Raw genomic sequence first — 24,591 nt, forward strand, 5'->3', positions numbered from 1 at the left:
ATAGTGACAATTGGTATGAAGGGTTTCCCCTATATTGATTAATAACTGATTACAAGAACAATGGTCTTATACGTGGTCTTTGATTCTGCCGGAACAGATACTACACTTTTGAACTTTGATCTTATATGCATAACGAGTCTACAACAATTAATTATCCCTACGATGATTAATACAGAGGTTTTTTTGTTTTTTTTACATAGACATAGCCACTTATCAAGGCCCAGAGACCACTCGAGGATAAGGGTTACGATTGTACAGTAGTCGATTAACGCCATTAGTTTAGGACTTAATTCGTTTTATTTATAAATAATTCAATTTTATTTAACATGAACGAAACAGATACTACACTTTGATGTATTTATTTGCTCCCCCGAGCAAATTAGGCACAAGGCCGAATTTTAATGTGAGGAGTGAAGGGGAAATGGGGACCAACTCCCCGGGGAGTAGGGGAGCTGGATAGTGACAATTGGTATGAAGGGTTGCCCCTGCATATGGTCTTTGCTGAATTCTGATGAACAATTTTTTTTTTTTTTTTACAAGGTGATCACCTCTTATCAAGGCCCGGAAGCCACTCAGGGATAAGGGTTATTGTATGTACAGTACGTTAGTGTGGGGGTTTAATAAAAATGTCTACTTAAGGGGGCGGATCATCAGGAATTTGTTTACGTTGGACTTGAAGACATCCAGGTTGTAGTCAGGTGGAAAGCAGGCAGACGGAACAGAGTTCCACAGGCGTGCGGTTCTAAGAAAGAAGCTTTGTTCATGGAATCTACGTTTTGGTTTAGGCACAGATAAAGAGTGGGGGAAATTTTTGACAGTGGTTTCAGCTAGTCGGGTGTTTTTCGTAAAGGGTTTGCGAGGGGGGACGAGAGATTGGAGCTCAGACGAGCATCTGCCATGGAAATAGCGATAAAACAAAGACAGGCTCGCAACGTCTCTTCTGTGGGAGAGAGGTTGCAGGGAAGAGAAAAGGGCCTCCCCCACTAAACCACGAAGTCTATTTTGTACTCTATCAAGGCAGGATAGGCTGTTTTTAGCAGCTCCTGCCCAGATATGCAATTTATTTAATGTCGAAGTTTTTCAGCTTGAATCCTACAATGGGTATCTATGTATATAAAAACAGTTCTGAAAATGCTATTTACATCTTATCAAGATGGTATACTCTGATTTAAGGAGAGATAATTAGCTACGGTTTTCTCTCATCATTTTCATTTCACAAGATTAAGGTTTCACTCTTTGTTTCATTTTCCTTCAGTTTATTATTTTTTTATGTCAAGGGGACACAAGTGGTAAGAGTTCATCAGTTGTTTGAAATACTTTGCTATTTTGCTAATCGAAAGCCTGTTTTTATATATGAAGAGGACACAAGTGGTAAGAGTTCATCAGTTGTTTGAAATACTTTGCTATTTTGCTAATCGAAAGCCTCTGTTTTTATATATCAAGAGGACACAAGTGGTAAGAGTTCATCAGTTGTTTGAAATACTTTGCTATTTTGCTAATCGAAAGCCTCTGTTTTTATATATCAAGAGGACACAAGTGGTAAGAGTTCATCAGTTGTTTGAAATACTTTGCTATTTTGCTGATCGGAAGCTTCTGTTTTTATATATCCAGGGGGCACAAGTGGTAAGAGTTCATCAGTTGTTTGAAATACTTTGCTTTTTTGCTAATCGGAAGCTTTTGTTTTTATATATCAAGGGGACACAAGTGGTAAGAGTTCATCAGTTGTTTGAAATACTTTGCTATTTTGCTAATCGAAAGCCTCTGTTTTTATATATCAAGGGGACACAAGTGATAAGAGTTCATCAGTTTTTTTATTTCTTTTTTTTATTATTCAATTTTCACTCCAAACAAGGCACAGTGCCACTTTGAAGCAGGGGGCTACTATCAGGGACGTAATTAGCGGGGTCATTATGAAGGGAGATGAGTAGAAAGATGTTTGTTAACATTACACTTGAACTTCTGCATATCATTGCAGTTGGGAAAGCAGAATCCCGGAAGGGAGTTCCAAAGACCCGCAGTTCTGGGAAAGAAACTATTGGAGTACAAGGCTTTCTTGCACCTAGGGATCTCTACTGTAAAGGGATGAGACTTAGTAGCTTGTCGGGGGTAGTTACATCGGGGAGGTACAAGTGTTTGCAGTTCGTCAGAGCCCTCACCATTAAAGTATTTGTAGAACAGGCAGAGGGATGCAACATCTCGTCGATGGGACAGAGGCTGAAGCCTAGATGACAGTTCAGGACCTATCAGGTTGGTGACTCTCTTTTGAACCCTGTCCAGGAGCGAGAGACAAGCAGCAGATGCACTAGCCAAGATGTGACAACAGTACTCCATACATGGGTGAATGGTTGCCTTATAGAGGTATAGGATACTGTCAGGCGTAAGTAGTTTTCTAGCATGGTAGAGGGAGCCAACCTTCCTTACAGCAGCCTTGGCAGTGCTCTCAATGTATCTATTCCACTTCATGAATTGTTTGAAATACTTTGTTATTTTACTAATCGGAAGCCTCTGTTTTTATATATCCAGGGGGCACAAGTGGTAAGAGTTCATCAGTTGTTTAAAATACTTTGCTATTTTGCTAATCAGAGGCCTCTGTTTTTACATCAACCCCATCACTTTCTCCTTCCTCCTGCTTTATAATGCCCTCATCCCTTTCATCTTCCACCTGCTTTTCGGAGGCTCCAACTGAGCACTTTTTTAAGGATTTCTGTTGTTTCTTTTTTCTTCCTCTCTTCGGCTTCATCTTCTTATCATTTTGTTCTGCGTGCAATGCGACGTGCTTGCATAAACCCGACGACGTCGAAAAAGACGAACCACACACGTCACAAGAGTATGGTTTCTCACCTGTGTGTGTTCTCATATGCGTTTTCAAATCGTATTTCCTCGAACACAAACGGCCACAGATCTGACATGAATAAGCGCTCTCTCCGCTTTCGGCATGCGTCCGCAGGTGTGCTTTTAAACAACTTTTTGTCGTAAAAGACTTTTGACAGATTCCGCAAGAAAACGGCCTTTCGCCAGTGTGCGTCCTCACATGGACTTTTAAATCGTATCGGATTTTGAATGACGTATTGCAAACGGCACAAGAATACGGTCTTTCTTCGCTATGCGAGCGCATATGTTGGTTTAGAGAGTATGTGTACGCGAACGACTTGTTGCAGATTTCGCAAGAATATGGCGTCTCCCCTGTGTGGATCCGTCTGTGTCGTATTAAATCGTATTCTCTTGTAAATGATTTATCGCAGTCTTGACATGAATAAAGAGTCTCTCCGGTGTGAACGAGTACATGCGTTTGTAAGTCGAATTTGTGTTTGTATGAACATCCACAAACTTCGCAAATATGAGGCCGTGTCGTAGTATGGGATCTCTTATGAGCATTCAAACCCGATGAAGTTGAAAAAGATGAGCCACACACTTCACAAAAATATGGTTTTTCTCCGCTGTGAGTTCGCATATGGGTGACCAGATACGAGTTCTCTGCGAAAGATCTGCCACAAACCTCACAAGCATGTGGCTTCCTACCCGTGTGAATTCGGACGTGTTTCTCGAACGTTGGTTTCCGCTTAAACGACCGCCCGCAGGTTCCGCACGTAAACGGTCTCGCCTCAGAGTGCGTCAACATATGCACTTGCAGATTATATTTATGCGGGAACGGTTTGTGACAGAGTTCGCAAGAATATGGCTTCACCGCGGCGTGGCACATCACGTGGCGTTTCAAACTCGGTTCTGTTCGGAAATTTTTGCGACAAGTTTCGCAAGAATACGGTTTCAATTTAGAGTGCGTCTGCTCGTGCAGATGTAAGCGGGTTTTAGTTTTGAATGATTTTTGACAGATTTCGCACGAATACGGATTATCACCGATGTGGATTCGCATATGTTGGTTGAAATTACGTTTTGTTGGGAAAAATTTCACACAAATTTTACAAGAATAAGCATCCCCAGTATAGGCCTCCTCCTCATTATGGGGATTCTCCTCAGTATGGGGATTCTGCCTACTATGGGTATCTTCTTCAGTATGGGCCTCCTCCCCATTATGGGGATTCTCCCTATTATGGGTATCTTCTTTGGTATGGGCCTCCTCCCCAGTATTGGCCGAGATGTATTTTATGATGTCATATTGGTTATTCTCTTCAGTATCGGTATCCTCCCCATTATGGGTGACCTCTTCAGTATGGGCCTGCTCCCCAGTATAGGTCAACATGTTTTTTAAGACATCATTTTCACTTGGTATCATTTTGTCCTCATTGTCGGTCTGCATGACAAGTTTGTAAAAGTGTTTCTTTATAGCGAAGGGGTTCACTCACTTAAATATCACTGGAATATTGTTTTATTTAATATAAGTTCCACTACATTAAATAAAAAAATTTGTTTCAGAATTCAAGAGGCTCACTAACACTTGTATTGAATTTTTTAAGAATAAAAAGTTTGTTTTTTTCAATTTGGTATTGTTTCGTCATACAGATAACGTTTCTCTTTGCTGTCGGTCTGCGTGACTAGTTTGTAAAAGTGTCTTTTTTTTTATTGCAAAGTGGTTAAAAAAAAAGATCTGCAATGCTGAAGATTGTATGTTGTCCGTTTTCATTTGGTAAAACTCTACCACAGACGTCATAAACATTTTATTGCAAAATTCACTCACTTTAGTTTTCGGAATGTATGTTGTCCAGTTAAAAAGTTTGTTCCTGCATGACTAGTTTTTAAAAGTGTTTCTTTATAGCAAAAGGGTTCACTCACTTAAAAACGTGTTTTATGACATCCTTTTCATTTGGTAAAACTCTACCGCAAACGTCATAAAGATAATCTGCATAACTATCTTTTGTAAATGGTTCGTTATTGCAAAGGGGTTCACTCACTGTATTTTTAGGAATATATGTTGCCTGCTTAATATCCGTCATTTTTATTTGATTTACCAAGAAAAATAATTCTTCAATATTTTCCCTGCTGTCACCTGTGAATAAAAAAATTTATTTTTTAATTTCAAACAATTAAAATAGAAAGCAAATATCAATTATAACCAAATGCTAATTACAAAATTAATTAAAAGCCAATAATAAGGTCTATCTGTGCAGGGTTTGTATGCGTTTCTGGCCATAATCGCTTTGCAGTTAGTTTGTCGCTCTTTTAAGAATAAATTTTTTTTGTAATTTAACCAAAAAAAATTTGTTGGCGTTTCAATTTATCTGAACATTTCAGGAAAATAAAACTTTTACTTCAATTAGTAGTATAGGCCTTCTCTTCAGTTGAAGTGTGTTTTTATGACGTCATTTTTATTTGATTTACCACAAACCTCATTAGGATAAAGTCTCCACGACTATTTTTAAAAAGGTTTAAGGTTTCTGCTCATTGTCAGTCTGCATAATTATTTTTTTTTAATGGTTCGTTATTGCAAAGGGGTTCACTCACCTTAGTTTTTGGAATGTTTGTTGTCTGTTTAAAAAAATTTGTTTCTGGAATATTGCTTTATTTAATATAAGTTCCACTAAATTAAATGAAAAAATTGTTTTGTAATTCATTTTAAAGTAAAAAGTTTGTTTTTTTCAATTTGGTATCGTTTCCTTATTTGGTAAAACTCTACCTTAGTTTTCGGAATGTATGTTGACCATTTAAAAAAGTTTGTTCCTGCATGACTAGTTTTTAAAAGTGTTTCTTTATAGCAAAAGGGTTCACTCACTTAAAAACGTGTGTTTTATGACAATAGCCTTTTCATTTGGTAAAACTCTACCGCAAACGGATAAGGTTTCTGCTCATTGTCAATCTGCATAACTATTTTTTGCAAATGGTTCGTTATTGCAAAGGGTTCACTCACTGTATTTTTAGGAATATATGTTGTATGTTTAATATTTATTTCAACAAAAGTTTGCTCCAAAAATTTGTTTTGTAATTCATTTCAAAGTGCAGTAAAAAGATTTTATGGGTTTCTGGCCACTGTCGGTCTGCAGTTAGTTTGTAGCGATCAAGAGGCTCACTAACACTTGTATTGAATTTTTTGTATTGAATTTTTTAAGAATAAATTGTCGTCTTATTTCTAAAAGAAAAAATATTTACAGACGTTTCTTTCAGTTTAAGGTTTCTGCTCACTGTCGGTCTGCATAATTATTTTTTTTTCAATGGTTCGTTATTGCAAAGGGGTTCACTCACTTTAATTTTCGGAATGTTTGTTGTCTGTTTAAAAAAATTTGTTTCTGGAATATTGCTTTATTTAATATAAGTTCCACTAAATTAAATGAAAAAATTGTTTTGTAATTCATTTTAAAGTAAAAAGTTTGTTTTTTTCAATTTGGTATCGTTTCCTTATTTGGTAAAACTCTACCACAGACGTCATAAAGATAAGGTTTCTCCTCACTATTGGATGACTATTTTGTAAAATAGTTTCTTTATAGCAAAGGCGTTCACTAACTTAAACAGGTGTGTTTTACGACATCACTTTCATTTGGTAAAACTCTACCACAGACGTCATAAAGATAAGGTTTCTCCTCACTATTGGATGACTATTTTGTAAAATGGTTTCTTTATAGCAAAGGCGTTCACTAACTTAAACAGGTGTGTTTTATGACATCACTTTCATTTGGTAAAACTCTACCACAAACATCATAAACATTTTATTGCAAAGGGATTCACTTACTTTAATTTTAGAAATGTATGTTGTCTGTTTAAAAAAATTTGTTCCTGGAATATTGTTTTATTTAATACTAGTGGGGGTACCCGGCGTTGCCCGAGTGTTTGTTTCCGGGACGGGGGGGAGTTTTAAAAAATGTTATGGTAGGTAAGTAGGAAGGATCAAACCCGGAGTCATGAGTAAAAGTAGGAAAATAAAGTGTGAAAAAAAAAACAAAAAAAAAACATCTGCAACGTTAACAGTTCGGCCACCAAGAAAAGTCCATTCCAGTTGTTTAGGAAAAAAAACAAACAAAAAAAAACGACTATGGTAGGTCGGCACGAACGTGAAAATATGTGAATTGTCCAGCACGCTAACCACTATGCCACAGAGCACTGCAGCTTAGTTTAGTGATTTTAAATAACTTCACATGAAAGAACTACGAAGCCAAACCGGTGTTCTCTTCTCAACTGTTCCTTGTGAATGATCCCCAAACGGTGTTAAGTAGTGGCAGGGGGAGGAGGAATTTATTGGAGAGAAAATATTTTACCACTTCCATTGATCCTAACCGATTTTGGCCGTGACTTCTCAGCAGAAAAAGTATAGAAATCTAAGATTATCGAGGAATTTGAGAAATAATAAGCCTATAACACACCTCAGATATTGTTCTGCCGTTTGTGCATATTATATTTGCATGAAATATCTTGATTTTTAATCCTATTAAGGTCAAAATCCGCGGGAAAAAATGAGTTCATTTTATTTATATAGAGATAAGTTCCACTAAATTAAATGAAAAAATTGTTTTTTAATTCATTTTAAAGTAAAAAGTTTTTTTTTTTTTAATTTATTTCCTGTGTGTTCATCTTCAAAATAAGATTTACAAATTATGGATCGAGGTTTTATCACATCATTTTCACAAAGATAAGGTTTCTACTCACTGTTGGTCTGCAGGACTAGATTTTGAAAATATTTTTTTATGTTACAAAAGATCTGCAACGCTGAAGAATTGTCCGTTTAATCAAGAGGCTCACTAACCCTTGTAATTAAATTTTTACTCGACAGCTCTTCTAAGAATAAAATTTGTTTTTTTATTTTAAAAAAATATTGTTGGCGTTTCTTTCAATTTATCTCAACATTTCAGAAAAAATAATTCTTCAATATTTTCCCTGCTGTCACCTGTGAATAAAAAAAAATTATTTTTAAATTTCAAACATTTAATTAAAATAGAAAGCAAATATCAATTATAACCAAATGCTAATTACAAAATTAATTAAAAGACAGTGTGTGTTAGCCAATACTGTGAATACTAAAAGGAATGCAGTGGCAAGAAAAAGTCGAGATCAATTTATATATATATATATATATATATATATATATATATATTAGAAAGTTAGAAATAAATAACAAAACAAAATTAAATATATATATATAAAATAAAATTAAAATAATAAAATAAAATGTCTTTAAAATATTATGTCTCGGCAGACGTGTGAAAAGCATATCTTATTTTTCTTTTATTAATATTATTGGAATTTTCCCCCTTTTCCTTGTACATATTTGTGAATTATTCCATGGATTTCGGCCTTTTGGATTATTTTGAACCATCTTCCAATTACGTGATTTCCTTGGATTTTACTTGTGCAAATGGAAACTCAATTAAATGTCTTGGAGTTATATTTTTGGATTTTACGAGCATTGGATTATTTGTATGTGTTTCTGGCCTCTGTCGGTCTGCAGTTAATTCGTAGTGATCAAGCGGCTCACTAACACTTGTATTAAATTTTTATCTGACAGAATACATTGTCTCTTATTTCACCCCAAAAAAAGAATTGTTGGCGTTTCTTTCAATTTATGTTGTCCGTTTAATCAAGAGGCTCACTAACACTTGTATTAAATTTTTATCTGACAGAATACATTGTCTCTTATTTCACCCTAAAAAAAAGAATTGTTGGCGTTTCTTTCAATTTATGTTGTCCGTTTAATCAAGAGGCTCACTAACACTTGTATTAAATTTTTACCCGACAGCTCTTCTAAGAATAAAATTTGTTTTTTTATTTCAAAAAATATTGTTGGCATTCCTTTCAATTTATTTTCACATTTCAGAAAAAATAATTGTTTAACATTTTCCCTGTTGTCACCTGTAAATAAATAAAAAATTTTATTTTTCAATTTCAAACATTAATCAAAATAGAAAGCAAATATCAATTATAACCAAATACTAATTACAAAATTAATTAAAAGACAGTGTGTGTTAGCCAATACTGTGACAACCCTACTCTACGCCTGCGAAACTTGGACGCCATATAAAAGACATGAAAAACAGTTGAATGGCTTCCACCTCAGATGCCTCCGTAATCTTCTCAACATCCGCTGGCAAGACAGAATTCCTGACACAGAAGTCTTGAAGCGCGCGGGGCTCCATACCATCACCACCATAATCCGCAAAACCCAGCTCCGGTGGGCAGGCCATGTCTATCGCATGCACGACAGCCGAATCCCCAAACAACTTTTCTATGCGGAACTCAGCCAGGAAAAGCGGAATGCAGGGGGCCAAAAGAAACGATATAAAGACTGTCTGGGAACGTCCCTAAAAGACTTTGACATCAGCCCCCAGTCTTGGGAGAGTCGCGCTGCTAAACGTTCGGCCTGGCGTTGCGTCATCAGCCTAGGAGCCGACAGGGCAGAGAATCAACGCATGACACACGACCAGCAGAAGCGCAAGAGGAGGAAGGAGAGAGCTGCCGGTTCACAGCCTGCCGATACCGCCTTCACGTGTCCAGAGTGTGGAAGAGTCTGCCGAGCACGGATTGGCCTCATCAGCCATCTCAGGACCCACAAACCCCTGACGCCGAACTGATTGATACCTTGGTCATCGTCGATTTCGACGGACGAGCAAGAAGAAAAAGAAGAAGAATACTAAAAGGAAGAGGAAATTCAGGATCAATTTATATATATATATATATATATATATATATATATATATATATATATATATATATTAGTATAAGTAAGTAATCTATATATAAAATTGAAATTGTGTGTTTGTGTGTATATTTCCCTACCAAAATTTTCAATGTACAGACTCGAGATTTGACAATTTGGAAATTGTTTTTAATCGGTTTTCGGCCAGAAATTTGGCTGTCAAGCGGTCAAAGTTCAACGATTTAACCTTTGAAAACTCTACCAAACTCCTCCGTTTTGGGTCTAAACACTTGAAATTTTAGATGTAGGTTACTTGAACATGGATCAAACTTAATAAAATAATAAATGTTAAGGGGTCAAAGTTAAAAACAATTCGACCTCTGCGGTTTCTACCAAATTATTCAGCCAATTTTTGGTCTAAACATTTGAAATTATACCGAAAATTTGGCTGCCAAGAGGTCAGAGGTAAAAAGATTTGTCGGTAAACTATTCAGCCAATTTTACATAGGGGTATTTTTTTTTTACATGGTGGTCACCACTTACCAAGGCCTGAAAGCCACTCAGGGATAAGGGTTATTGCAAGTACAGTACGTTAGTGTGGAGATTTGATGAAGTGTTCACTTAAGGGGGCGGTTCATTACGAATTTGTTAACGTTGGACTTGAAGACATCCAAGTTGTAGTCAGGTGGGAAGCAGGCAGACGGAACAGAATTCCACAGGCGTGCAGTTCAAAGAAAGAAGCTTTGTTCATGGAATCCGCGTTTTGATTTAGGCACAGATAAAGAGTGGGGAAAATTTTTCACAGTGGATTCAGCTAGACGGGTGTTTTTCGTAAAAGATTGTCGAGGGGGGAGCAGAGATTGGAGCTCAGACGAGCACCTGCCATGGAAATAACGATAAAACAAGGATAGGCTCGCAACGTCTCTTCTGTGGGAGAGAGGTTGCAGGGAAGAGAAAAGGGCATCCCCCACTAAGCCACAAAGTATATTTTGTACTCTTTCAAGGCAGGATAGGCTATTTTAGCAGCTCCTGCTCAGATATGGCAGCAGTATTCCATCCTTGGACGTAGTTGGCTTTTATATAGATAGAGAATTGCATCAGTAGTGAGATATCTTCTGGAGCGGTAAAAGGATCCCACAATCTTTCCAGCGACTTTGGCAACAGACTTGATGTACGTGTTCCATTTCAGATCAGGAGTAAAGGACAAACTCAGAAGCTTGTCAAAACATGGGGCTTCTCCTAGACGAGAGTCATCCATTTCAATTGATGCCAGATGGGGATCAGAGCATTGATGCTATAAAGATAGGAGTTGAGTTTTAGATGCAGTAAAGGTAACCAGCCACGTCTTCCCCCACTGAACCATGCATTCGAGATCAGATGAGAGAGAATCAGAGAGAACTTTGTCTACAACCTTTCCAGATGGGGATCAGAGCATTGATGATATAAAGATAGGAGTTGAGTTTTAGATGCAGTAAAGGTAACCAGCCACGTCTTCTCCCACTGAACCACGCATTCGAGATCAGAGGAGAGAGAATCAGAGAGAGCTTTGTCATTTACAGCCTTTGATGTGTTGCCGTAGATGGTCGTGTCATCAGCATAGATGTCAATGAATGATTTAAGTATGTGTTTAGGGAGGTCATTGATGTAGATCAGGAAGGAGCTGCTAGAAAGGACTTGTCCTGCCTTGATAGAGTTCAAAATAGACTTCATAGCCTCGTAGGAGATGTCCTTTTCTCTTCACTGCAACCTCTTTCTCACAGAAGAGATGTTGCGAGTTTGTCTCTGCTTTATCGTTATTTTCATAGAAAGTGTTCGGCTGAGCTTCAATCTATGGTCCCCCCTCGCCAAACTTTCACAAGAAACACTAGACTAGCTGAAAACACTATCAATAATTTCCCCCACTCTTTATCTGTGCCTAAACCTAAACATAGATTCCATGAACAAAGCTTCTTTCTTAGAACTGCACGCCTGTGGAATTGTCTTCCGTTTTCCTGCTTTCCAGCTGACTTCAATATGATTGTCTTCAAGTCCAATGTAAACAAGTTTCTGATGAGCCGTTCTCCTTAAGTTAACAAATTTACCGAACTTCCATTACTAACGATTACTATATTGTCCTTTTTACTACTGTACACTCTTTAACCCTGATCCTTGAGTGGACTCTCGGCCTTGATAAGTGGTGACGCCTATGTAAAAAAAACAAAAAAACAAAAATACACCCTCCCCATATTAAGAATGGCTTTCTGAATAATAACCTCATTATTTCAGCATGGTCTGTATTTGGCATAAGTAGCCAACTGTTAGGTGAAAGAACAGAATCGTTAGAAAATACCCTCCCCATGTTAAGAATGGCTTTCTAAATAATAAGCACGATCATTATTCTGCATAGGAACCATTTTATTATATTGTTGAATGGTTTTATTATTATTAATGTTATTTTTTCAGCATGGTCCTTATTCTTAATAGTAAAAAAGAAAACCCTACCCATGTTAAGAATGGCTTTCTACATAATAAGCACGATCATTATTCTGCATAGGAACCATTTTATTATATTGTTGAATCGTTTTATTATTAATGTTATTTTTTCAGCATGGTCCTTATTCTTAATAGTAAAAAAAAAAAAAACCCTACCCCATGTTAAGAATGGCTTTCTACATAATAACGTTTCAGCACGGTCTGTATTCTGCATGAGAAGCGATTTATTAAATTGTTAGGTGAAAGTACAGAATAGCTAAAACAAAAACACCCTCCCATTATTAAGAACGGCTTTCTTAATAGAAAGACAGAATAGTAAAAAAAAAAAAAAAGCAGTTTAATCAGATTTTGGGAAAAAATTTGGCTGAGTTGATCTTTGCAGACTCTACCAGGCTCCTCTTTTAGATTTAGGTGAGTCAAACATTTTAATATATACATATATATATATATATATATATATATATATATATATATATATATATATTTGAAAATTTTAAAAACTTTACGTGCCAGGAAAATGATAAAATTATTTTTATGTCCTTTTGTTGGTGTTGTAAGTCCAATATTTCGCTAAAATGGCCTCATCAGGGTAGTTAGAGGCAGTTCGTAGTTTTTTTTTTTTTTTTTTTTTTTTTTTTTTTGCTATTTTGTTGCTATAGAGGAGGTAAGTCCTGGAGGAGAAATTTAAAAGTACGGGCTGTACATTTTTGACGTGTGCGTTCGCCCCAGTTTCGAGCTGGTTATAATTGTTTCTAAAAGGGTTAAAAATGGGTCAGAATTAATAAACTCGTTAAACATAGTTAATTTTTAATTTTTAATCGGGCTATATACGTGTCACGTTTGGTATAGTGGTAAGCTCACCAGTTGCGATTCCGATTCTTGCTGATGGCACTTAAATCCTTTTTTTTTTTTAAATCCCGACAAAATAATGATTTATTTTAATTTTTTAATTCCAGTCAGTCTATCTTATTTTGTCTCCGAATTGAAATAATTATTTATCATTTCTTTTCCTTTTCAAAAATAATGTTTCTTTTAACCTTATTCCTAATTTTTTATTTAATTTTATTTATCAACTGACTGAAATTAAAAATTTACATAAAAAAGGTGTGTGTGTGTCTGTGTATATATATATATATATATATATATATATATATATATATATATATATATATGAGCAAACAGTTAATGAAATATGTTAAAAACACTTTGAAATGAGTTAAAAACATATTTAATTTGAAAAGGAAACACTCGATAAATGGATAGTCCTTAATCCGTGGAGTTTCGAAGAAATACTCTCCTTCTCATCAGAGGGTAGGAATTAGCAAAATGCAGGATCGGATTTTGCATGCAGAAGTATTTGATGAAACAACAAGTAAGCCAAAGATCTTACTTGAAAACAAAATAAGTTAAGCAGAGGGAATATGGTAAAGAAAAAAGTGATTACACATTAATGGATAGTCTGGTGGAAGATAAAAAAATCCAGTGACGGTAAAATCCAAATGTAAAACTTCAAGAAAGTTAAAAGAATTTCCATTTGTACAAGTAAAATCCAAAGACATCCCGTAATTGGAAGAAGATGGTCCATAATGATCCAAAGGCAGAAATCCATGGAATAATTAACAAACATGTGTACAAGGAAAAAAAAATAATATTAATAAAAGAAAAATAAGATGTGCTTTTCACTCTACTTCCAAGACATAAAATAAAGGTAAACAAAAGTCAAAACGACCCATACAGGAAATGTTAAAGGCGTGAAAATATATATAGGGCAAAATGATATAGGTCAACTGAAATGTACAGGTTATCACTTAAAAAAAAATGTCATCAAGAGTTAGAAATCCATGGAATAATTCACAAAAAAGTGTGTACAAGGAAAAAAATATTAATAAAAGAAAAATAAGATGTGCTTTTCACTCTACTTCCGAGACATAACTATAAATAAAAAAAAATCTGGGAAGAGGAAGGAGAAAAAAAAAAGAATGATAAAGTTAGATATAAAATATAAACTAAAGGGAAACAAAAGTCAAACTGACCCAGACAGGAAATGTTAAAGGCGCGAATATATATATAGGGCAAAAATCAAGTCCGATAGAGTTATCCCCCTTGCACTTAGTTAAACAGAATTATCTTCCTTAGACTATAATCTAACCGGCACTACATATTTCAATAAAAAAAAATATATACAAATAAGCGCTTTTACAAGTAACATAGACAGAGGATCATAACTATCATATTATAACTGAGTATTATCACCTTCTCAACACATGAATACAGATACATAAAAGGTAAAACAAAATAAAGCCAAAAACAATGCGGAGGAAGACCGGAAAAGATGAAGTAAAAAAGAAAAACAAACAGATGTAAACGAGTATGGTTATAAAAAATTATACATTGAAGAATAATAGTCAAATAAAGGTTAGACACTCCTCTACTCAACCATACTCGTCTACATCTGTTTGTTTTTCTTTTTTACTTCATCTTTTCCAGTCTTCCTCCGCATTGTTTTTGGCTTTAAAAACAAACAAAAAAAAAATATATATATATTTCTTTACCAACAATGCTTCAAGCAAACTACTACCTGATGATTGCAACGTCTTGTCAGACGAGTGCCACCCCCTCAGACATTTAAAATCCATGAGCCCACATGTCTGAGGGAGTATCTATACAAATATGATGTTACAGAGTCTTAGCTTTGTACGACAGCTAAGTCTCTCTCTCGGTTCAAAATGTTGAGATCCAGCAACAAGCAAGAGCAAGATAGCCAGCAACAAATTAAACTGCAGACCAGCTTAATGCGGGTACTGGTCTTCCGCTTTATGGTTTTTTTAAATCAGAGATTTGCTTCTCCTAGAAAGGTTGCCTTCACCATGGCTTACGGGAGCCCTCTCTACCCCAATACACATATACACACACACAAATATACATGGTGCTAGTTGGTCGTTGACCCAGAAAGAGTTCATTCGCCCTTTGGAAGGTCTTGTTTTTAATCCTTCAGGGAGACTAGCCGCCCTCCTCACCAAACAAGTCTAGTTTAGTCGCCGGTGACCCGACCATGAGGCAGGTAGTACTGGGTTACATGGTACCAGTAGCATATGACATGACCTGACATAAAACTACTACCTACTCTTATATATGCATACATATGCACATAAAGTTATGTACATAGGACCCGGGCAAAGCTGGGCTGAACTGCTAGTTATATATACACCCTACTTTAAGGCAATTGCACAAAATCCGGGAGTAATTGTACCAACTAAAAAAGTGCCCTTTATATGCCAAAAGAGCAAATTGCCACTTTGTTGTAGGGGAATACTATCAGGGACATAAGCATCAGGGGTACTGTGTAGGAAGTTGGGCAGCAAGATGTCGGTTCACGTTACACTTGAACTTCTGCATGTCAGTGCAGTCGGGAAAGCAGGGACCTGGAAGGGAATTCCAAAGTCTAGCTGCATCTAGGGATATCTACTGTGAAGGGGTGGGATTTAGCTGCTTGTTGGGTTTGTCGGGGGTATTTACGTCGAGGGGACACAAGTACTTGCAGTTCATCAGAGCATTCACTGTTAAAGTACTTGTGTTACATGATAAAGGGCTGTCCCCTTTTCATGTCAGTATAAAAATAGGGAATTGGAATTAGTTAAATGTAAAATTAAAACTTAAGGTAATTGAACCAAATACAGGAGTAATTGCGCCAACTAAAAAAAGGGCCCTTTATATGCGTGGTTGCCAAAAGAGCACGTTTAACTAGTTGGTGCAATTACCCCAAAGTACGGTATACATACACATATATATATATATATATATATATATATATCGTAATTTATAAAATATATATGGCGATTAAGCTACACTGAATATTCTGCGTTTCATCCAACTATAGGATTCGTCAGGCTTATGCACGAATTCTGTGGTTGCTTCTTGTTTTTATATATGTTGAGGATTTCTAGTTGGCCAATCAGGTTTCTAGTATCATCCGCGCCCCTTCCTATCAGCCAATGGGCATGCATTTTATCAAACAAAGGATCTGTTTTAGAGCTAGGTTAGTGGTTTTAGGTGGCCGTTCTCCTTTTTTTTTTTATACATATAAATATACCTATGTGTACACAATAATGCACATATATACATATATATGTGTATATATATATATATATATACACATATGTGTGTGATCGTTTATGTATATTCCTCAACATATATAAAAACAAGAAGCATATATATTTTATAAATTACTAACTAGCTCTACCTACGTATTGAGCACTTTTGAAGTAAATATTTAAAGTTTACGCATAAATCTATACTTTCGTATATTAAATTTATGTGAGTAAATGAAGTAGTTATATATATATATATATATATATGTATATATATATATATATATATATACAAACATACATGCATATTCAGTGTAGCTTAATCGCCATATATATTTTATAAATTACTAACTAGCTCTACCTACGTATTGAGCACTTTTGAAGTAAATACTTAAAGTTTACGCATAAATCTATACTTTCGTATATTAAATTTATGTGAGTAAATGAAGTAGTTTATATATATATATATATATATATATATATATATATATATATATATATATATATATATATACATATGTTCAGAATGGAACATAATGGGAAAAGAAAGACGTTAATAGGAAAAAGAAAGAAAGAAAACTTGATACAGAAGAAAAGGAATGAAAAAAATAAGAGAAGATAGGTCAAGAACGAAACAAGAGGAGGAAAACATATATATATATATATATATATATAAGTAGGTTGTAGTTTGCTTGAAGCATTGTTGAAGAAAATTATAAGATAAAATTAAAAGCCAAGAACAATGCGAGATTTTTTTTTTATATAGAGTAAAATTAAATGCAAACAAAAGAAATAAATTTCTTTTTTTTTGTTGTTTGTTTTTTCAAGAGTGTTCAAAATTGGAAAAGTAGCCGCAGAGTTTGCAAACTCTGCGGCTACTTTTCCAATTTTGAACACTCTTCCGCTGTCTTCTCTTGAAAATGGACTAATAAGTCTGAAATATATTGAGATTTACAACACCATTGAATACAACAGAAAAAACAAATTACTGTTGTTTAGAGTTAAAATTTGTGTGAAAAAGAAAAAACAAACAACAAAAAAAAAGAAATTTATTTCTTTTGTTTGCATTTAATTTTACTCTATATAAAAAAAAAAATCTCGCATTGTTCTTGGCTTTTAATTTTATCTTATAATATATATATATATATATATATATATTAAGAAGTAGTTATATATATATATGTTCAGAATGGTACATAATGGGAAAAAGGAAGACGTTAATAGGAAAAAGAAAGAAAGAAAAGGAATGGAAAAAATAAGAGAAGATAGGTCAAGAACGAAACAAGAGGAGGAAAAGATATATATATATATATATATATATATATATTAAGTAATGTGATTGATAATTTAAAATTTAAAAATCAAATTATAATCAAATTAAAAATCCGTTTCATTGGCAGCCTAGACTTGCCAAGTCCAGATGATGTAAAGGTTCGGCTTACCTTTTGAGAAAACACTTCTTTAAACACCTCATCCGTCACAGTCAGCCATTGTTGTTATTCATTCTTATGAAACGGATTTTTAATTTGATTATAATTTGATTTTTAAATTAAATTTATGTGAGTAACTGAAGTAGTTATATATATATATATATATATAATTCTAGAAAATATTTGATATTTCAGATAAGCTTAAGAATAAATATATATAGTTTACTTGTTGTTTCATCAAATACTTTGCATGCAAAATCCGATCCCGCATTTTGCTAATTCCTACCCTCTGATGAGAAGGAGAGTATTTCTTGGAAACTCCACGGATTAAGGACTATCCATTTATCTAGTGTTTCCTTTTCAGATTAAATATGTTTTTAACTCATTTCAAAGTGTTTTTTAACATGTTTTATTAACTGTTTGCTCCTATATATATATATATATATATATATATATATATATATATATATATATATATATATAACTACTTCATTTACTCACATAGCCATCGCTTACCTTTCCTTTAAGCGATTTTGAGAAAACACTCAGCCATTAAATGTTATTCATTCTTATGAAACGGATTTTTAATTTGATTATAATTTGATTTTTAAATTAAATTTATGTGAGTAACTGAAGTAGTTATATATATATATATATATATATATAATTCTAGAAAATATTTGATATTTCAGATAAGCTTAAGAATAAATATATATAGTTTGCTTGTTTGCTCATATATATATTTGGATTTTACTGTCACTATCCATTCATGTGTAATCACCTTTTTCTTCACCATATTCCCTCTGCTTCACTTTTTTTGTTTTCAAGTAAGATCTTTGGCTTACTAACCCTAACCCTCTTTTTTCCTACCTACTTTTAATATTTATAATATACTTTAGTGTTACCATCTTGGATCAATTTAATTGAATATAAAAAAGTTTAATTGTAATATATATATATATATATATATATATATATATGAAAAAAAAGGGATGTATTTTAATTGTGCGAATAGAAATTCGATTAACTTACTTGGACTTACATTTTTGGATTTTACCGTCACTGGATTTTTTATCTTCCACCAGACTATCCATTCATGTGTAATCACCTTTTTCTTCGCCATATTCCATCTGCTTCACTTTTTTTGTTTTCAAGTAAGATCTTTGGCTTACTTGTTGTTTCATCAAATACTTTGCATGCAAAATCCGATCCCGCATTTTGCTAATTCCTACCCTCTGATGAGAAGGAAAGTATTTCTTCGAAACTCCGCGGATTAAGGACTATCCACTTATCTAGTGTTTCATTTTCAGATTAAATATGTTTTTAACTCATTTCAAAGTGTTTTTTAACATGTTTTATTAAATGTTTGCTCATCTATATATATATATATATATATATATATATATATATATATATATATATATATATATATATATATATATGCATAACAATAAATGACAAAAGTATATATTCCAAATTTCAAGATGTTGACCATCTTACTATTTATTTCCTTAAGTATGTTGATACGCACAGTTCTTGACAGCACCTGATTCGTAGCTCAGAATCAATAATTATATAAATTCTCGTATTTATTCCACACTTAACTCATCAGAAAAAAAAAAAACTTTAAGAAAATTAGAAAACTGTTAAATGATAAAGGGTTTTTCTAGAGGTAAAGTAACGAATGAAGTTAACAAGGTTAATACAAGTGCTCAGTAGGGCAAGGTATATTTTCTATTTGTTTTTACATAAGCGGTAATATGTTGCTACACAGTCATGAGCATGTTTCTGTCAGCTAGTTACTAGTAACTAGAGACCTCTTCAGGCGATACAGCTTAAACGAAAGCAAACGCTCTGATCCCCATCTGGCATCCATTGTGATGGATGGCTCTCGTCTTGGTGAGGCCCCATTTTTTGACAAGCTTCTGGGTTTGACCTTTACTCCTGATCTGAAATGGAACACGTACATCAAGTCTGTTGCCAAGGTCGCTGGAAAGATGGTGGAATCCTTCTACCGCTCCAGAAGATATCTCACTACTGATGCAATTCTCTATCTATATAAAAGCCAACAACTACGGATGGCAGTGATGGCTGACAAGTACGTCCAAGGATGGAATACTGTTGCCATATCTGGGCAGGAGTTGCTAAAAACAGCCTATCCTGCCTTGACATAGTACAAAATAGACTTCGTGGCTTAGTGGGGGGATGCCCTTTTCTCTACCCTGCAACCTCTCTCCCACAGGAGATACGTTGTGAGCCTATCTTTGTTTTATCGTTATTTCCATGGCAGGTGCTCGTCTGAACTCCAATCTCTGGTCCCCCCTCGTCAATCTTTCACGAAAAACACCCGTCTAACTGATTCCAATGTGAAAAATTTCCCCCACTCTATATCTGTGCCTAAATCAAAACACGGATTCAATGAACAAATCTTCTTTCTTAGAACTGCATGCCTGTGGAACTCTGTTTCGTCTGGCTGCTTCCCACCTGACTACAACTTGGATGTCTTCAAGTCCAACTTTAACAAATTCCTAATGAACCGCCCTCTTAAGTAAACACTTCATCAAATCTCCACACTAACGTACTGTACTTGCAATAACCCTTATCCCTGAGTGGCTTCCGGGCCTTGATAAGTGGCGACCCCCGTGTAAAAAAAAAATAGACAAAATGCTGTTAAAAACTCGCTTAATATATGTTACCGTGACAGTATTTTGTATATATTTTTTTTTATTTTTAACTCCTTAAATAATAAACATGTTGCATTAAAGAAAAACACTAAAAACATATCTAGTTAGGTAGAAAAGTAATTTATCTTGCCTTTGGTAACATTTACTTGGTGTATATTTGTTTTTTTGACAACTTTTTCGAACCTATGTGTACAGTAATACCAACCCATATTTTCTTTTAAGATCACTGATACAAACCCATATCTTCATTTTAAATAGGCTGACATATATTCGGTGAGTTTTCAACTATTTTTTATATTTTTTTTATTTTCAACTCATTTTCACAAACTTACCGTGTTCAGCAAAGAGTCCATCAAATTCTATTTTTATTATTTCGGCGCTTCTACACTATTGGGACGAAATTTCGGAAATCGGAAAACTGAATTTCACATCGAAACAATGGTATGTACATATTCCTCGTAATTTTAAGAGTAAAACATGTTACATTGAATAAAAACACGAAAAACATATCCAGTTTGGTAGAAAAGTAACTTATCTTGCCTTTGATAACATTTATTTGTTATATATTTGTTTTATAATATGTAAGTGTTTTCTTTCTTTTATTTTGTTTCGTAATGACACAAAAAAATGTTAAAACTAGAGCATTTTTTTTTTTTATAAAAATATGGTTTCGTTTTTCGTATCTTGACTCCGGGATCAAGTTTATTTTTTTTAAGCAAGAGTTAAAAATAATTTTTAAAAATATGGGGAGGGGTGCATAGTCTCTTTTAAAAACAATATCTCCTTCAAGAACGGTAAACGCTATGTTTTTCGAGCTGAATAAACATGTTACATTGAATAAAACCACTAAAAACATATCCAGTTAGGTAGAAAAGTAACTTATCTTGCCTTTGATAACATTTATTTGTTATATATTTGTTTTTTGACAACTTTTTCGAATCTATGTGTACAGTAATACAAATTGGTTGATTTCCTGACTTTTGGTGAATTTTTAAGTAAAACCTACTTGATCAAATTAAGTAAATTTTTTTCAAAACAGGGTTTGTATTACTATACACATAGATTCGAAAAAGTTGTCAAAAAACAAATATATAACAAATAAATGTTATCAAAGGCAAGATAAGTTACTTTTCTACCTAACTGGATATGTGTTATATAGTTATTATTATTATTAGACGATACCACTTGTGCGCGTATGTTACGTGAGTTCTTATTAGTAATGATATGAGTCTTAGTGAGAGTTCTTGTCTTATTCTTATGATGTTGTATCTTAGAGAGAGAGATGTTGTTGTAATGACATTTTATAACACAGACATATAATAACAATACAATTTACCTTTTTGTAGAAATCACAAACACAAAGATGAGCTTTATCCAAAACACATGATAATTTATTTTCTTACGACCGGTCGGGATTTCCTCATTAAGAACTCAAAGTTTCACATCTTAGTTTCTGAAGTGACGTCTCGCTTCAGACGTCCGCCTGTCTCTGTCTCCCCTGACTGTCTCTCTGACTGTCTCTGACTCTCTCTACGACCAACTAAGTCCCACCTCCTATATTGAGAAATCCATGCATCCCGGCCACGTGAGCAAAATTCACGTGTTTCAACATGCGCGACTTTGCACGTTTTCGACATTGATTTCCCAATAACCTATTTTTCTTGTGTTGTTTCCACAAAGGAATTTAACCTACATATCTAATTTATTTAACTCATATTTTATTATCCACATTCTTTTAACAATTGAATAGTTTATTTATTATTTATTTCATCCGAATTAACAATTTACTGGACATTCCATTTAAACCTATTGTTCTTTAAAACTTATGTCCAGGGTTCGATTTATGCTTTCTCTTATTTTCATTTTAACTAATCTCTCTATTTTTATACTTACATGAACAGGGGACAGCCCTTATCATGTAACATATGTTTTTAGTGTTTTTATTTAATGTAACATGTTTATTTGGTTCGTAAAGCATAGTTTTTGCCGATGTATTTGAAAAAATGCAAATGGCGCCCGACTCTGTGTTGAATACGTAAGTTTGGGAGAATGAGTTAAAACTAAAAACCATATAAAATCCTGTTAAAAACCCACCGAATAAATGTCAGCCTATAACATACATAAATTGAGGGAGTTTCTAGTATTTTGTATAGTTTTTTAGTTTTAACTCATTTTCCCAAACTTACGTATTCAACACAGAGTCCGCCGCCATTTTCAATTTTCCAATACATTGGTAAACACTGTATGTTCTTCGAGCCGGATAAACATTTTTCATTAAATAAAAACACTAAAAAATTATCCAGTTAGGCAGAAAAGTAACTTATCTTGCCTTTGATAACATTCATTTGTTAAAGATTTGTTTTGGGACAACTTTTTCGAATCTATGTAAACAATATAATACAAACCTCAAATTATTTTTGGTAAATTTTCAGATTAGATCCCCGTCCACAATTCTCTTTTAAATGACGACTTTTATAAGTTTTCGACTATGCTGAATACGAAAATCGCTTTGAAATTTTGCAGAAATAATTAGTTATTGAGATATAAAAAGTTGTATTATGTATTGTATTCTTTGGCGGCCATCTTTGTTACGCGCGTAGATTTGTTTAAGACGCACGCGCGTAAAAACGATGACCGCCAAAGAATACAATGCATAATACAACTTTTTATATCTCGATAACTACTTATTTCTGAAATATTTTAAGGCGATTTTCGTATTCAGCATGGCCGAAAACTTATAAAAGTCGTCATTTAAAAGAAAATTGTGGAGGTGGACCAAATTTTAAAAAAATACCATTTTTTTTTTATAAATTAGAACTAAAAATTCAGTTGCAAAATGATTGCAATAAAAAATATTTTCAATCGACTTACTTTTATGGATTTCGTTCGTCTTGTTTTATCTGCGAAAATATGAAATCAATAAAAGAAACACGTGGTATATTAATATAGGTTTTTTTTAAAAAAACCCAAAAAAACTAGGAAATAGAAGAGTTTGAAAGGGAGATAATCCGGGATAAAGTTAACAAGGGAGATAATTCAGTACTTTTATTTTTTCTACTTCAAATCAAGGTTTTCACTTAATACCTGTATAGCCGGAACTAGAGTCGAATTCCGAATCGCAATAACATTTTTTTAAAAATCTTTTTCTTTTTAACTATTACCTAACTATTATTATTTTAATTTAAAAAAAATACCAATTTTTTAAATTAGAACTAAAAATTCAGGTTTATTCATTTATTTCTTTTTAAACTAGGAAATAGAAGAGTTTTAAAGGGAGATAATTCAGTACTTTTTTTTTTTTTTTTTGATACCGGTATAGCCGGAACTAGAGTCGCTCATACTTCCGAATCGCAATAACATATTTTTTTTTTTTATCTTTTTCTTTTTAACTATTACTGTACACATAGATTCGAAAAAGTTGTCAAAAAACAAATATATAACAAATAAATGTTATCAAAGGCAAGATAAGTTACTTTTCTACCAAACTGGATATATTTTTGCGTGTTTTTATTCAATGTAACATGTTTATTCAGCTCGAAAAACATACAGCGTTTACCGATGTATTTGAAAATTCAAAATGGCGTCTGATTCTCTCTTTAACACGGTAAGTTTGGGAAAAGGTGTTATAAATAAAAAAGTATACACAATACTATTAAAACCCCGCCGAATATATGTCAACCTATGTCACGGTAACATATATTGAGCGAGTTCTTACATTTTCGAGTTTCTATTAAAAAGTAAATAATTAATTTACTCACGAAAGTGTTATATATCACAGATTGAAGAGAAAAGGTCAATAAATAATATATTCAAATTTAAAACAAAAAGAAGTAGTTTTTTTTAGAAATTTACCTGTAAAGTTCGAAGTTTAAAACCCCCTTTTTTTTTAACCACGTTGTTGGTTTTTTCTTTTGTTTTTGTTTTTTGTTTTTAATGAAACCTTGGTCCTTGCTCCTTTAATTGAAAAAAAAAATTAGGGCTTGAATTACATTTTTCGAGTAGTTATAAGCTTGGAAAGACAGGGGGTCGAATAATTCACGCCTCCAATTTTGAAATGCCTATTAAAAAGTAAATAATTTATTTACTCACCAAAGTGTTATATATCACAAATTGAAGAGAAAGATAAATAATATATTCAAATCTAAAACAAAAAAAAGTAGCGTTTTGTAGAAATTTACCTGTAAAGTCCGAAGTTTATAACCTTTTTTTTTAAACCACGTTGTTTTTTTTTTTGTTGTTTTTCTTTTTTAATAAAACCTTGGTCCTTGCTCCTTTAATTGAAAAAAAAATTAGGGCGTGAATTACATTTTTCGAGTAGTTATAAGCTTGGAAAGATGGGGTGGAATTATTCACTATTTTTCACGAAATTTCTGACACACCTAGCGGTGCGCGCCATAAACAAATCA

The 24,591-nt window shown here is 33.7% G+C and overlaps 1 protein-coding gene across 1 annotated transcript; it reads right to left on the reverse strand.

The window, feature by feature from the left end:
- Window positions 1–1,344: 1,344 nt before the first annotated feature.
- On the reverse strand, window positions 1,345–23,415 carry LOC145271063 (uncharacterized). The gene is made up of 2 exons (XM_080126610.1): window positions 23,057–23,415; window positions 1,345–4,942 (listed from the first exon to the last, which is right to left on the reverse strand). Exon 2 carries the CDS (start codon window positions 4,253–4,255, stop codon window positions 2,576–2,578), a length of 1,680 nt encoding a protein of 559 aa, XP_079982736.1. The 5' UTR covers window positions 4,256–4,942; window positions 23,057–23,415; the 3' UTR covers window positions 1,345–2,575.
- Between the last annotated feature and the right edge of the window lie 1,176 nt (window positions 23,416–24,591).

The sequence above is a fragment of the Euprymna scolopes genome, chromosome 46, assembly GCF_053919585.1.
Source record: "Euprymna scolopes isolate OS-2025 chromosome 46, ASM5391958v1, whole genome shotgun sequence".
Classification (NCBI taxonomy): Eukaryota; Metazoa; Mollusca; class Cephalopoda; order Sepiida; family Sepiolidae; genus Euprymna; species Euprymna scolopes.

Bases quoted from the DNA above. Each gene is read 5' to 3' on its own strand.
- LOC145271063 (XM_080126610.1), bottom strand. From the start codon at position 4,255: ATGCAGACCGACAATGAGGACAAAATGATACCAAGTGAAAATGATGTC.